The following is a 15,778-nucleotide window of genomic DNA, read 5'->3' as shown; positions in this document are numbered from 1 at the left end:
CTCATGACATAACAGGATAATAATACCATATTCTCCAAACTCTCTCTCTCCTCCTCACACCTTGAGCTCAACATAGCACTGACTGGACCTAACACTCAGTGGATGAGGGTGAATGTATGCCCTATGTGTACCTGTAGAGTTCAAAACTTAGTGTTTAATAAATAAAGCTGAACATTGGATCTTATTGTTTTTTTGAGGATGCAAATGTGAGCGCTTATTTTACTTAGATTTCACTTGAATGTCTTGAAATCGCGCATAGTGAATGAAATCCATGTCAGCTGGAATTTGCTTATCTTCTCTGGTCGGGAAAACAACAGGGAGGGGAGGACAATGCTGGACAATATTTAACAACAGAAGCCTCAACACTCATTAACAAAGTTTCCTAGAAATTCAATCTTCTCTAAGGAGAAGATTTCCTCTTTGCGATTTCCAGCTTCCTCTGCACACACACACACACACACACACACACACACAGAGAGAGAGAGAGAGAGACAGAGAGAGAGAGAGAGAGAGAGAGAGAGAGAGAGAGAGAGAGAGCTCATGTTGGCTTCCATTAAGAGGATCGACAGACGAAAGTTTCACTGCTGTAAATTGAATGCGTCGCTTTGAACTGCGATAGTCAACGCGTCTGTTTTCTCTGAGGGAATAAGAGTTTTGCCGCCACCTTCACGAGAAGCGGATTATAAGAGCAACGGCAGATATTTACAAGGGAACATGACTCCAGATGACGTCCTCATCTTTGGTAAAATTAAAGTTTATGTATTTTCTTATTGTTAAAGTGATGCCTATTGGAGTGTTTTATATAATGTTGAAAGGTTGCAGCGCGTTCACTCCGGACATCTCTCCGTCTGTGAAGTGTTAATGTAGACATGCTTTAGACGGATGTCTTGGGAAGTTGCGTCATGTGTGTCTCACAGTGTTTTTAAGAAGTGTCAAGTTTAAAATAGTTAATCTTGTAAAAAAAAAAAAAAAAAAACGTCCCTACGTTGTTTCATTCCTTCACGCTTCGTATTGTTGTTTTTGAACGCAAGAACGCATCCTGTTTGAACGCGGTTGAAAACGCGTCATTGCTTTTCAATCGTATTCTTATGTCAGCACGCGCAAGGGTCTTTGACAGTTGTGCCGCATCCAAAGGTTATTTCAGCATCTCGATCGCTGCGGATTTTAGAAGCCGTGTCAGGAAAAAACAAACACAAACTCAAAATAAGTCAACTTTTGAAAGCTTGTCTAGAGACACCTGCGTTCTGCCTATGCATTGCGTTACGTCTAGCTTTTTTAAAGGAATATAATCAATATGCATGTTAACAGGATTTTAGTGCAATAAAATCGCGTTCTTTTCTGTGTAAAATTATAGCATATTTTACAACTTCGTTGCAATGATGATGTAATGTCAATAGATCCTAAAATTACCTTAAAAATTACGATTTAAACAACTTTGCAGCTCAAATAATACATGAGGTTTAACAGAAGAATTAATGTAACCGCTTTTATCAAATTAAAAGCTTCACGTTTCTGCCTTTAAAATCTAAAAAGAATTGGCCCCATGCGTCGCTTTGGATGGACAAGTCTAAATTATTTTTTGTGGTTATCAACATTATGCACAAATGCAGTCGATTGAGCTTAACTTGTATTGCTAGCTATTCCTTTAAGATCTATATCACATCCAGTTAGAATGGCCTCTAATGAATTAAACTTATTTTGCTATGTAAAATCTTAAACAATGAAGTATAGACCTATATGTTTTCCCAGTTTAACGCATAATACTTGTAATGTTTAAATCATCTAATAGGTTAATTTTACAGTCTTTATCTAGCTTTGTCTTGTTTTTTCATTTCTTTATTGAGGAACTGATTTTTATTTGAATGTTTTTGTGGCTAATTTGGACATTTAGTGTTTTCAACACAGTGTTTCCACATTTATTGAAATATCAAATGTTGCTAGAATTATTCATGAAAATATTAGATTAGGAAAATCATACACTGTCATGTGGATGTACAACTTGTAGTGTAGAATTACAGTGTGGGCCTTATCAGGATTAAGAGAATTAAGCTTACATTCATGATATCAAACGTTTCTCAAGTGTCTCTCTCTCTTGATGTTTCTAGATTCTTAGTCCATCCCATTGGTTTTGAGAATGAAAGAATTCTGGATGGGGCCATTGAGGCTCACTCTTCTAGTTCTGCTGAGCGGTGTGTCCTTTGGAGTAGTTGAACTTGAGCCTCTCCATAAGAAGCAACCTCTGTCTCTCAGTCCCCATATTCCTCAACAGAACATCACCCTGGCTGTCATCCTACCTTTACACAACACAGAGTACCCCTGGGCTTGGCCCCGGGTGGGCCCTTCCTTGCTCTGGGCTCTGAATAGGGTAAACTCTGACCCCAACCTTCTGCCTGGTTACCATCTACAGGTGGTGTTCAACAGCAGCGAGGACAAGGAAGGATTTTGCTCAGATTCAGTAGCTCCTCTCATGGCCGTGGACCTTAAGTTCTCATGCAACCCCTGGGCTTTCTTTGGACCCGGTTGTGACTACTCGTCTTCACCTGTTGCTCGTTTCACCACGCACTGGGACGTTCCGATGATCACGGCTGGGGCGAGGGCTCTGGGCTTTAATCTGTACTCATCCATCACCAACATCGGCCCCACGCACAAGAAACTGGGCGAGTTTGTGGTGAGGATGCACCAGCATTTCGGCTGGCACAAACACGCCATGCTCATGTTTAGTGATAATAAGAATGATGACCGGCCATGCTACTTTGCCGTGGAGGGGCCCTACACAGAGTTGCGCAATGACAACATCACGGTAGATGACTTGGTGTTTAATGAGGATGACGAACCAGTCCAGTATGGAGTACTTCTCCAGCATGTCAGCCAGAAAGCTCGCAGTAAGTGTGACACATGGTGGGTTGGTCATGGGATTTCAATTGGGAATTGAAGGCTGGTGTAAAATGTCAGATTTGTCAGATCCCTCCCTGAAAAAGCTCATTCACAATTTTTTCATGACTTGACATATTCATAGGTTTAGTGAGGAACCTCACTGTTGTTTTTGCTGCTATATCCTGCTGTCATTTAGCACATCCCACTCTCTGGGTGTCACCTTCTCTTTTTCTTAAATAGTCATGTGCTCTCAAAATACTTCTATTTAGAAATAAAAAAAAAACATATTTCAAATTATATTATCAGTATAACAATTTGAGTGAAAAGTTGAATTGAAAAAAATATACATTTCAGATTTTGCAGCACTTTATTATTATTATTATTATTATTAATGCGGTCCAAAACAACTTAATTTGCTGCATCTTTTCTCAAACATTGTGATGCCATTTGCAGCATTTATTGTGTTGTTTTGCTCTGAAATTTGTATAATTTGTGTCAAAGAGAGCTGAAGTGCAATTACCTGTAAATATTTTATTGCATAATAACTGAATATTCAGTAAGCAAGCAAATTTTATTATCTAGAAATGGGGTTTTCCAACTGGGGTCCAAAATTCCATGTCTTACATCAGTTAGGATCACTAACTGGAACTTTATTTTAAGAATGTGAAATGTCAGATTAATGGTAGAGAGAATTATTTATTTTAGCTTTTATTTCTTTAATCACATTCCCAGTGGATCAGAAGTTTACATACACTTTGTTAGTATTTGGTAGCATTGCCTTTAAATTGTTTAACTTGGGTCAAGCCTTTTGGGTAGTCTTCCACAAGCTTCTTACTACAAGTTGCTGGAATTCTGGCCCATTCCTCCAGACAGAACTGGTGTAATTGAGTCAGGTTTTTAGGCCTCCTTGTTTGTATATGCTTTTTCAGTTCTGCCCACACATTTTCTATTGGCTTGAGGTCAGGGCTTTGTGATGGCCTCTCCAATATCTTGACTTTATTGTTCTTAAGCCATTTTGCCACAATTTAGAGGTATGGTTGGTATCATTATGCATTTGGAAGACCCATTTGTGACCAAGCTTTAACTTTCTGGCTGATGTGTTGAGATGTTGCTTCAATATATCCACTTAATTTTTCTTCCTCATGATGTCATCTATTTTGTGAAGTGCACCAGTCCCTCCTGCAGCAAAGCACCCCCACAACATGATGCTGCCACCCCTATGCTTCATGGTTGGATGGTGTTCTTCGGCTTGCATGCCTCACCCTTTTTCCACCAAACATAACGATAGTCATTATGGCCAAACCGTTTCATCAGACCTGAGGGCATTTCTCATAAAAGCAAGATCTTTGTCCCCATGTGCATTTGCAAACTCTAGTCTGTCTTTTTATGGCAGTTTGGGAGCAGTGGCTTCTTCCTTGCAGAGCAGCCTTTCAGGTTATGTCAATATAGGACTCATTTTAGTGTGGATATAGATACTTATGTACCTGTTTTCTCCAGCATCTTCACAAGGTCCTTTGCTGTTGTTCTGGGATTGATTTGCATTTGTTGCACCACATACGTTCATTTCTAGGAGACAGAATGTGTCTCCTTCCTGAGCGGTATGATGGCTGTGTGGTCGCATGGTGTTTATACTTGCATACTATTATTTGTACAGATGAACGTTGTAACTTGAGGTGTTTGGAAATTGCTCCCAAGAATGAACTAGACTTGTGGAGGTCCACAATTTTATTTCTGAGGTCTTGGCTGATTTCTATTGACTTTCCCATGATGTCAAGCAAAGAGGCACTGAGTTTGAAGGTAGGCCTTAAAATACATTCACAGGTCCACCTCCAATTCAGTACACCTCCTATCAGAAGCTAATTGTCTAATTGCCTAAAGTTTTGACATAATTTTCAGAAATTTTCAAAGCTGCTTAAAGGCACAGTTAACTTTGTGTATGTAAAGTTCTGACCCACTGTAGTTGATATATATACCGGTAGTCAATTAAAAGTGAAAGCATCTGTCTGTAAACAATTGTTGGAAAAAAAAACTCTTGTCATGCACAAAGTAGATGTCCTAAAAGACTTGTCAAAACTATAGTTTGCTAATATTAAATCTGTGGGGCGGTTAAAAAAATAGTTCTAATTACTTACAGTATATACTGTATATATACAGCTCTGGAAAAAATGAAGAGACCACTCCAAAATTATCAGTGCCTCTGGATTTACTGTTTATAGGTATGTGTTTGAGTAAATTTTTGTTTTCTATAAAGTACTGACAACATTTCCTCCATGTCCTCCTTTCAATTGTTTTTCATATAAACATGCGCTAGATTAATGTGAACTTCAACTGTTAAAAACACAGCTCGAGACACCTGCGTTCTGCTTTATTGCACTGCATCTTGCTTTTTAGCACAGGAATGCATTTGGTCTGAACCAGGGTTTGAAATTATCAAGGGCTCAGGGCAAAAATGCCCCTGAATATGACAAAAAATGACCCCCAAATTGAAAATGTGGGGGCAAACTAATAAAAAAAAAATGCGACTTATGATTTCTATTTCTTATTTGTAACAACGGATATCTATTTTTTTTATTCTAGACCTAGTATATACGTATCACATGAAATTATTTGATGTTCATTTAAATGTATAGGTAACCTGATTATTCAGGTTGAACATGTTTTTTAAGGAATTGATTAATTTGAAATATTTGATGTAACACAATGACGTCCTATTGTCATATTTTGTATGGTTAGAAAAAAATATGCTCTAACAATTCCTTCATAATGGTTAATAATGCCCCTAAAACAACACCAGGTGGCAAACGTTGCCCCTTAATAGAAAAAGTTAATTTGTGACACTTGTCTAAATAGCATCTTTTAGACATGCTTTAGCCAATTGTTACATAAATGCTATACATACTCAAGACAATAATAATAATAATAATAATAATAATAATAAAATGCTTCTCTCAAAGTCACCAGAGTTTAATGATTCGGTGCTGTTTTGCCAAAAAAAAAAAACAACAAAACAAACCTACAATAATGGTGTTTTTAAATATAATAGAATAACAAAGAATAACATATGTTGATAGATGTATGTAACAAAAAATTTCGGAAAAGCGGGTCTGATATTGTGACGTAATGAAGCTAGGAAGCAAGTTGCAAGTTGACAATTAGTTTATTGACAGTCAAATTGAGAAGATAGGGAAAAGTCGGGGTGATGGTCTAGTGGGCTAGAGTCTCCAATGGTCAGATGATGCGTGGTGAGAAGAGTGAAGAGAAGTGTTGAACAGACACGGCTGAATCCGGGTAACAGCAAACAGGACACTGAAACAGGGACAACGAGAGAACTGGACTGGAACTCTGAAGAGCGAACAACACCGGACATCACAAACAACGATCTGACAAGGAGATGAGAGAGTGGTGAGAATTTAAAGGGAATGGGAATGAGTAACAGCTGGTGAGAGGAGTGATTGCGGCAGAAGCTAATCATGGTACAAACAACACGCCCACACATTCACGCACCCACACAACACACACTAAGAACAAGGCACGAGACAAGGAAGAGACATAGGATTAAATACCGTGACAGTACCCCTCCCCTAAGGCAGCCTCCTGGCGTTCCCAGGCTCCCTACCTGCCGATTGTAGTCATCGATAAGGGAGTGATCCAGAATGTCTCTGGCGGTACCCAACCTCTCTCCTCCGGACCGTAACCTTCCCAGTCCACCAGGTACTGAAATCCAGCGTCCCCTCCGTCTTGAGTCCAGAATACGGTTGACCGAATAAGTAGGTTCCCGTCTACAGTCGGCGGGGGAACGGAACCGGCGAGTTAATCGCGGGAATAAAAGGCGGGTTTTATTTTGGATACATGAAATACGGGGTGAATTCTCCTATGCAGCTGGAGGAAGGTTGAGGCGGACTGCCACCGGACTAACGATCTTGGTGACAGCGAGCGGGCCAATAAATTTAGGTGCAAGTTTATTAGATCACGGAGCGTAGAGGAATGTTCTTAGTAGAAAGCCACACTTTTTGACCAACGGCGTATCACGGGAGGCCTAGACCGGTGGCGATCAGCTTTGGCCTTGGTGCGTGACCCCACTTGGAGTAGAGTCTCCGGGCCCTAGTCCAAGTCGCGGTGACACCTCTGGACCGAGCGTGGCCGGAGGGACACGACTCAGTTCCAGACTAGGAAAAATAGGTGGCTGGTAACCTACACTACACTCAAGCGGAGATAGGCCCGTGGATGATACTGGTAGCGTGTTGTGGGCGTACTCAACAAAAGACAGTTGCTGACTCCATGAGGAAGGATTCTTGGATACCAAACATCGTAGCGTTCTCTCCAGATCCTGGTTGGCTCGCTCAGATTGACCATTGCTCTGGGGATGAAACCCTGAGGACAGACTAACAGTCGCTCCCAGTAATTTACAAAATTCTCGCCAAAATTTGGACACAAATTGGGGTCCTCTGTCAGAGACCACATCTGTCGGGAGGCCATGTAGCGAAAGGCGTGGTCAATGACAATCACCGCTGTCTCCTTGGCAGAGGGTAATTTGGGCAAGGGAATGAAGTGGGCGTCGCCGAGAACCGGTCCACCACGGTTAAAACTACCGTGTGTCCCTGTGAGGGTGGGAGGCGGTGATAAAATCTAGAGCGATATGGGACCAGGGTCTCGATGGCACCGGCAGCGGTTGAAGTAACCCGTCTGGGGGTCGATTGGAACTCTTACCAGTGGCGCAGACTGAGCAAGCCAAAACAAAACTGTGAGCGTCCACGAACCATCAAAGGCCACCAGAATGCGTTGCTTGACTAAAAACTTAGTTCGATTAACTCCTGGATGACAAGCCACATTAGAACAATGTCCCCACTGAATAGCAGCTGGACCGTAACCCCTCCGGCACAAACAAGCGGTTCGGTGGGCACCGAGCGAGCGTTACCCTTCTAAGGCCGTCTTGACCTTCGATTCGATCTCCCATGTGAGTGTAGAGATGAATAGAGTCTCTGGTAAAATGCACTTTCGAGGAGTAGGCGAGCGTTGGAGTGATCAAAAATACGTGATAAAGAATCGGGTTTGATGTTCTTGGAACCCGAGCGATGCGAGAGTAAAATCAAAGCGACCGAAAAAAGAGCCCACCGAGCCTGCCTGGAGTTTAATCTTTTAGCTGTCGCGAATATATTCCAAATTCTTGTGATCGGTCCAGGCGATAAAAGGTACCCCGAACCCTCCAACCAGTGGCGCCATTCCTCCAAAGCTAACTTGACTGCCAACAACTCTCTGTTACCAATGTCATAATTACGTTCGGCCGAGGACAAGCGATGAGAAAAAAGCAGCGCAAGGGTGTATCTTGTCGTCTGAAGGAGAGCAGCTGGGATAGCACTAGCCTACCCCCACCTCTGATGCATCGACCTCCACCACGAACTGGCGTGATGGATCAGGGGTTATCAGGATGGGGGCTGAAACAAAGCAACCTTTCAGTTTGGCAAGCGCAGCCTCAGCTGCGTCTGACCACCTGAGCGTTGTTCTGGGGAGGTCAGATCGTTCTGTGACGTAATGAAGCTAGGAAGCAAGTTGCAAGTTGACAATTAGTTTATTGACAGTCAAATTGAGAAGATAGGGGAAAAGTCCGGGGTGATGGTCTAGTGGCACAGAGTCTCCAATGGTCAGATGATCGTGGTGAGAAGAGTGAAGAGAAGTGTTGAACAGACACGGCGAATCCGGGTAACAGCAAACAGGACACGAAACAGGGACAACGAGAGAACTGGACTGGAACTCTGAAGAGCGAACAACACCGGACATCACAAACAACGATCTGACAAGGAGATGAGAGAGTGGTGAGAATTTAAAGGGAATGGGAATGAGTAACAGCTGGTGAGAGGAGTGATTGCGGCAGAGCGCTAATCATGGTACAAACAACACGCCCACACATTCACGCACCCACACAACACACACTAAGAACAAGGCACGAGACAAGGAAGAGACATAGGATTAAATACCGTGACAGATATACTATTCCCTGATGTGGTTTGGACTTGAGCAATAAAACTTTTTGCAGTTTGTAGTCTAAGCTGTAATGCAAGTGCTTTACTCGGTTTATCACCAAACTCATACTATCGGTGTCGTGACTTAAGTAGAAGGTGTTCAGCATAGCTAGTGGAAAGAAGATTATATTCAGATAGCAAAAAAGCCCTTTCCTTATGTAGTAATGGGGTTGGACGTTGTGCATATTTCTGGTCCAACTGGCCAATCTGTCTAGAGAGTTCACAGAGCTTTTTATCTCGCATCTTTTTGATATAAGCAGAACGAGAAATTATTTCTCCACGCAAATAAGCTTTGAGCGTGTCCCAGAGAAGAGATACAGAAACCCCTTCCGTAGAGTTAACCTCAAGAAAAGTACTGATCTTTTCGGAGATAAACTCAACAAAGCGACCATCTGACAAGAGTAACACGTTCATTCTCCAAAAGCGAGAAATTATAGAACCACCAGGGAGGGCCAGTTCGAGAATTACTGGAGCGTGATCAGAGATGACTATACTATCATAAGAGGAAGACTTTACTAAAGGAGTAAGTTTGCTGTCAATGATAAAATAATCTATACTGTGAGTAAGTATGGTGAACTGGAGAAAAAAATGAGAACGTTTTAGAAGAAGGATTCAAATGACGCCATATATCAGTTATACCGTACCACTCCAAAAATGAGTTAATTGTTCTAGAAGATTGGGACAAGGAAGCTGGTTTGGGAGAAGACCTATCTAAAGCAGTATTCAAGACACAATTAAGGTCACCTCCCATAATCAGTTGGTAAGTATTCAGGTCAGGGAATTTAGAGAAAAGTTTTACAAAAAAGTCTGGATTATCCCAGTTAGGGGCATAAACACTTACTAAAACAACTTGATTATCATAAAGAGTGCCTGAAACGATCACATATCTACCATTGGGGTCTGAAATAACTTTAGAAGGATTAAATGGGGTATTCATGTTAATTAAAATGGCTGTGCCTCTAGCTTTACAATTAAATCCCGAGTGGAACACCTGTCCCACCCATGACCTCATCAAGCTTTTATGACTGGAGTTCTTAAGATGGGTTTCCTGCAAAAAGCATATATTGCCCTTCAACTTTATTAAATTGGAAAAAACTTTTATACTTTTCACTCGATTGTTTAATCCCCTTACATTCCAACTAATTAATTTAACCCTGCCCCCCCTCCCCTGAAGTGTATTAAGCATTATTAACAAACATTAGCTTTAATAATGTTAGGGGAAAAAAATAATGATTTTAAGAGTAGAGCATGGCAAAAGAGGCTGCCAAATAAGAGATGGTTGAAGGTGCACGAAATAAATATACAAAAAGAAAAAAACTATTCCCCCTTTGTGTCCAGAGCTGACATAGGATCTAACATATCTAAAATTAACAAACCTAACTGAAAGGAACGTAACAGTCAGGTAAAAAAAGAAGTAGTTAACTAGTTCTTGCAACTTTAGCTGCCCTTTCGGCAGTGCTCCGTGAACATGAGTAAAGTATAGAGTTTATTCTCTCAGCAGTATGATGTATGGCATCCAACTTTGTTACGCTGAACTTATGGAGCAGGAATTATTATTATTTTTTATAGACTTATAGAGTGGTCAGGATTGTGTGTGGGCTAACGTTACCTCCCTTTTCAGTAACACAAATTTAAAGCACGCTTACTCACTTTAAGAAGGGTGGCAAACTCTTTATAGATTTAAAACAAGTCCGTCACTCAAACCTTGCCGGATACGGTCTTAGTGACCGTACTAACAAAGTCCATCGCTGCCTGCGGAGTCTGGAATATATGACGCTGACCTTGGAAATCGACGCGGAGTCTGGCGGGATGCAACATTCCGTAGGTGATGCCAGCATTGCGAAGTGCTGTCTTCACGTCTTTGAATTCAGCACGGCGTCTTGCCACCTCAGCAGACATGTCCGAACAACCACACCATTAAACTCCAAAGAGCCCAGCTCGCGACTCAGTTTCAGTATGAGTTCTTTGGTTTGGTAATGGTGGAGTCGGACCAGCATATGTCTTGGAAAAGAGTTTTGTTGAGATTTTTGGCCGACTCGATGAGCTCGATCAATTTCCAAAGGGCGCATAAAGGCGCCGTCACCAAACAGTTCAGTAAAGAATGAGGCCATGAAAGCAACCGGACTTTGGCCCTCCGAACCCTCTGGTATTCCAATAATCCTTAAATTCTGCCTCCGCGACCGGTTCTCCAAATCGTCCAGCTTGAGTTTGAGGCTGGTATTTTCTGTTTGCAGCGTGCTGCACAGCTTCTCCACTGCTGTTAACCGGCCATCTGAGTCGTTAAGTGCCTCTTCAATGTCCCCGATCTTTTGAGCTTGCGATGACAGGGTCGTTTGTAATGTGGAAACGGCAGAGCGAATTTCAGACAAAAATTCAGACCGTAGTGAAGAGATTTCTGATCGGATGGTGGATGTAATTAAGTCCTTCAAGGAAGCTGGCGTGATCTCTTCCTCCACCTGTAATGAAGTGGTAGCATTAGCCTTAGCTGCCTGCTCGCTCCCCTTGTCAGTCAGCATTTCAACAATGTTTCGCCCTGATTTTCCTGGTTTTGGCATTCTTCTTTATTAATGTATCATAAAATCGATTATTTGGTAAATATATGACAAGATAAATGACACTGCTGAAAAGAAAACGAATGAGTGTTCACGGAGCGACTTCCAACCACGTCTATTCACCACGAGGCATACCGGAAGTCCCCGATAAATTTCCAATTCAAAAGAGAATGACAACCAATATTAGCCACAACATGATTAAAAGAAAATATATCCAAGCAGTTAGCAAGTAAACAACTTCGTAAATCAGTTAACTTCTGCCGTACTGTATTCTATTGTGTATTGTATATTATCTTGCATATATTGGAGATTTCACTGGTTGAACAATATGTACATTATCCTATAGCAACCCATTCTTAGATAACAAAAAAGAGAAACATAACACTCAACTGCTTAAGAGGAATGTGACTGACAGGTTTATAACTATAAAGACTTTTATTAAGTGCAAATGTATTACTCAGAGGTTTGTCTGAGAGCTGCCACAGGACTAGCATAGGTGAGGACACAGAACCCTGCTGAGCTTATCTGTGCCTGTGGCAGAAAAATTAGTTCACCGAAGCACAGCTCTGGATACGATTAACTCAGAAGAGACTCAAGAGCACTCTACCTCGTCCCTGTGCCCCTATTTCAAGGGTATGAAAAACAAAACAATTCAACATCTCATAAACGTTAATACAGGTAATAAAACCTTTGAAAATTGACGATGTGACAATTAAAGAGAAATAAAGAGAGAGAGAGAGAAAATTGATGGGAGGGGTAGTTTTGTGGACGAAATAATTATAATTTAGAGAGAATTGCTCACTGTTGACTCCACATACCAGGGGAAAGTTGGATTGGCTTATTCAGAACCAGTTCTATAAAAAAAATAACGTAATAAAATTATTTTTGTGATGAGATGCGGGTCTTGAATGTGCATTCTTCTGCCAATGCGGACAAAACACTCTACTATAGTAACTTGTTCTATATGCTGCTGCAGTGCTATTGACAGCGTGGAACATACTAGTGCAACTAGTGTGGTCTGATTCACCAACGGATGACTCTTATGAGTCAGTTCTTTTTTAGTGAATCAAAAACACACAGCATGACCAGTGTAGTCCAGTTCCCAAACGGATTACTCTTATGAGCCAGTTCTTTTTAGTGAATCAAAAAACACAGTATGACCAGTGTAGTCCAGTTCCCAAACGGATGACTCTTATGAGTAGGTTCTTTTTAGTGAATCAAAAACAGAGCATGACCAGTGTAGTCCAGTTCCCAAACAGATGACAATACAGGGCTCAGAATCAGCTTGAAAGATCCAAATTGAGTACAGCATTTTGTGGGCTCATTTGCTCTGTTGCCTGATCTGCATAATCTGCGTTTTGATACATGGTATATGTCATGTTATAATGCTATTTTAAATAATTTGATCATTATTTGATTATTTACTGCTGATTTGATCGTTAGTATAACATCTTTTAAAATACAATTATTTTACCACCTGCATTCATCCAGCAGTAATAGCATGATCTAAATTTCACCCAGCATTTTTTTGTGAATGAAGCACAATCTACAGTATAATAAGCCTAATTTACATAGAAAGGAGGTGTGATTGCATCGAAAGGATTGACAATGACAATTGAAATACTCAAGATGCAGCACAATTTCAGTGCTGATTTTGTTGGTTAAACTACATCAATAAGACGGGTTGTAAATAAGACGCAGGTTTTAAAATCATGTGCAAAACTGCTTTGTAAATTTACATTCAGTATTAATAATCAGTATTTGTTGTTTATTTGTTTGTTTAGTATTTCCAATTAATATATTGTTAGGACCACTTATTGGATTGGATTTATGCCACCTTGGTGCCTCATAAAAAAGTCTGTGTAAACACTCCTTGTGCAAGAATTGCTTTCAATTTATTTTTGATTTGTTATATTTGCTTGAAATATAAAATGATCTCATCATGAAGCAACAGACTGCAGAGGGCCGTAAATTCAATAAGAGTCCATGTCATCTCCTCATAAGAAAGAGGGTAAAAGGCTGAGAGACAGGTGGAGACTGATAGATGTAGATGGAGCTGTTCACCTTTCCCTGTAGTGCATTGCATGAGCAATCTCAGAGATGGTTCTGTCATAAATTTATACAGAACATATATACACTGGCAGCCAAAAGTTTGGAATAATGTTCTGATTTTGCTCTTATGGAGATAAATTGGTACTTTTATTCACCAAAGTGACATTCAATTGATCACAATGTATAATCAGGACATTAAAAACTGAAAAATTACTATTACATACAAAAGATTTTCTTTTTCTGAACATCTTAAACTACTTCAATGTGTTCTTATCAAAAAATCAGAACACTGATAAGACACATTTTGCAGGTGTTAGTTTGTCCAGATACTCAGGTGACATTTTCACTTCCTGTAGCCCTTGTCTTCTCGTGTACTTCTCGCACACCTTACAGTCTAGCTGATCCCACAAAAGCTCAATGGGGTTAAGATCCATAACACTCTTTTCCAATTATCTTTTGTCCAATGTCTGTGTTTCTTTGCCCACTCTAACTTTTCTTTTTGATTTTCTGTTTCAAATGTGTCTTTTTCTTTGCAATTCTTCCCATAAGACCTGCACCCCTGAGTATTCCCTTTACTGTTGTACATGAAACTGGTGTTGAGCAGGTAGAATCAGAGGCGGCGGCAGCCGATTTTGCCGGGGCTTCAGCCCCGAATGTTTTGAGTGTAGCCCCGAATGTATTTTGAAAAGTTGACTGACAAATATGAAACCGGACAAAAGCCTATTAAAACCCCCGAAATCATAAGTTGCCTTATTTCATTGTGCTTTGGCTTTGCACATACTGCATACAGCCTGTAAAAATAGACATAGGCATGATCTACCCTATAGAATAAGTTCCTTTGCTGTCGGTAGCCTATGGGCGACTCCGTTTCTTCCTCTCTGTTGAATATGCAGCAGGTAGGGGAGGAGCTTGCACAGTCGTTGACATCAACTAACGTTACTTAGTGGCGAGTTAACAGCAGTTCGCAGGAAAGACAGCAAAAAATAAGCAAATGAGGCTTTAGGGATTTTTCCGAAAGAAGTCAGTGGGTAAGAATTCACATTTGTTTTTGTCCTTAAAGTCTAAAGATCATCATCTAGCTGGCTTTCACCCACCTCATGAGGTCCACTACCGACTGCCATTACATGTTGTAGCCTCCGTGTATAGACTGATGCATCTTGGTAGCTCCTCGTTAGCGCATCTGCATCTCACGCCGGAGACCGCGGTTCGAGTCCCGTTTGGAGTGTACTTTTCTTGTTTATCAGGTGTTGTTTTCGCTAAGGATAACCAATAAGCATTAGCATAAAATGTATGTGTGACTTGTTTTGTGATATTAGTTTGTAGGAAATATACACTTTGATTTGATTAAATGGTTTTGTAGAGGGTAGCAAAGATGAGCAACAGACTGAGGAGCAGCAGCTGTTCCAGAATCAGGCATGGAAACTGGTAACAATTAATCAGTCACTTTACTTTAGAGAAAGTTAAAAGTGAAACATTGTTTATCCCAATGATCCTAATGAAAGGATTTTGACAGATTAATTATTCTCATAGAGATGATGAGAATTATATAGAGTTCGATGCCATGGTGTGTCAATGAACTTAGACTAAAGTTATTCATGTATTGCTTTAACTTAGGATCTTATACATCATTTTGACTATTTATGTCAAAAAATATAAATTATTTATATTCAGTATTTTTTTACCTCACTTTACTCACTATAATATAACTCTTTTGTGATGACTTTATGGTAATGTCCATGAAAATTCAAGAATCATGATAGATATTAGGGCAATCCCACTGATCTGCTCTTCCCAATACATTTTCTTCAATGGTATTGGTCCACAAATTGACATATGTAACACTTGATGAATTAGTTGTTTGAAGCTGATTTGCAATAAGTTATGTGCTGTATCTGTTCTTTTGCATCACAGATGATTCAGGGAGGAGAGAGGATGAGTTAGTCGAGGATATACTAGAGTGGAAGATTTAGGAACTGTAGAAACAGGCCCAGCCAGAGCAAAACTCAAAGAATACCCTCTCACCAGCTTTGGACTACAGATTTGCTAGTGTGAAAATAAAATTGTCTAAGCCCCGGATGTCCTTCAATGCTGGAAACGCCTCTGGGTAGAATTCAATGAAGCTGTTAGCTGAGGACATGTGAGGCGTCTATTTCTCAAACTAGAGACTCTGATGTACTTATCCTCTGTTTATTTGTACATCTGGTCTTCCACATCTCTTTCTGTCCTTGTTAGAGCCAGTTGTCCTTTGTCTTTGAAGACTGTAGTGGACACATTTGTATGAAA

The 15,778-nt window shown here is 40.5% G+C and overlaps 1 protein-coding gene across 1 annotated transcript in view; it reads left to right on the top strand.

Moving 5' to 3' along the window:
* Positions 1-509: 509 nt before the first annotated feature.
* Positions 510-15,778, top strand: part of LOC127620085 (atrial natriuretic peptide receptor 1-like) — a 179,887-nt gene continuing 164,618 nt past the window's right edge. Inside the window, exons 1-2 of the mRNA XM_052093181.1 lie at positions 510-742; positions 2,106-2,882. Coding sequence (XP_051949141.1) covers positions 2,135-2,882 — 748 coding nt within the window. The 5' untranslated portion in view covers positions 510-742; positions 2,106-2,134. The remainder of the gene's footprint in view (positions 743-2,105; positions 2,883-15,778) is intronic.

Source organism: Xyrauchen texanus, chromosome 26 (genome assembly GCF_025860055.1).
Source record: "Xyrauchen texanus isolate HMW12.3.18 chromosome 26, RBS_HiC_50CHRs, whole genome shotgun sequence".
In the NCBI taxonomy this organism is placed as follows: domain Eukaryota; kingdom Metazoa; phylum Chordata; class Actinopteri; order Cypriniformes; family Catostomidae; genus Xyrauchen; species Xyrauchen texanus.
This window is presented reverse-complemented; position numbering and strand designations above follow the sequence as displayed.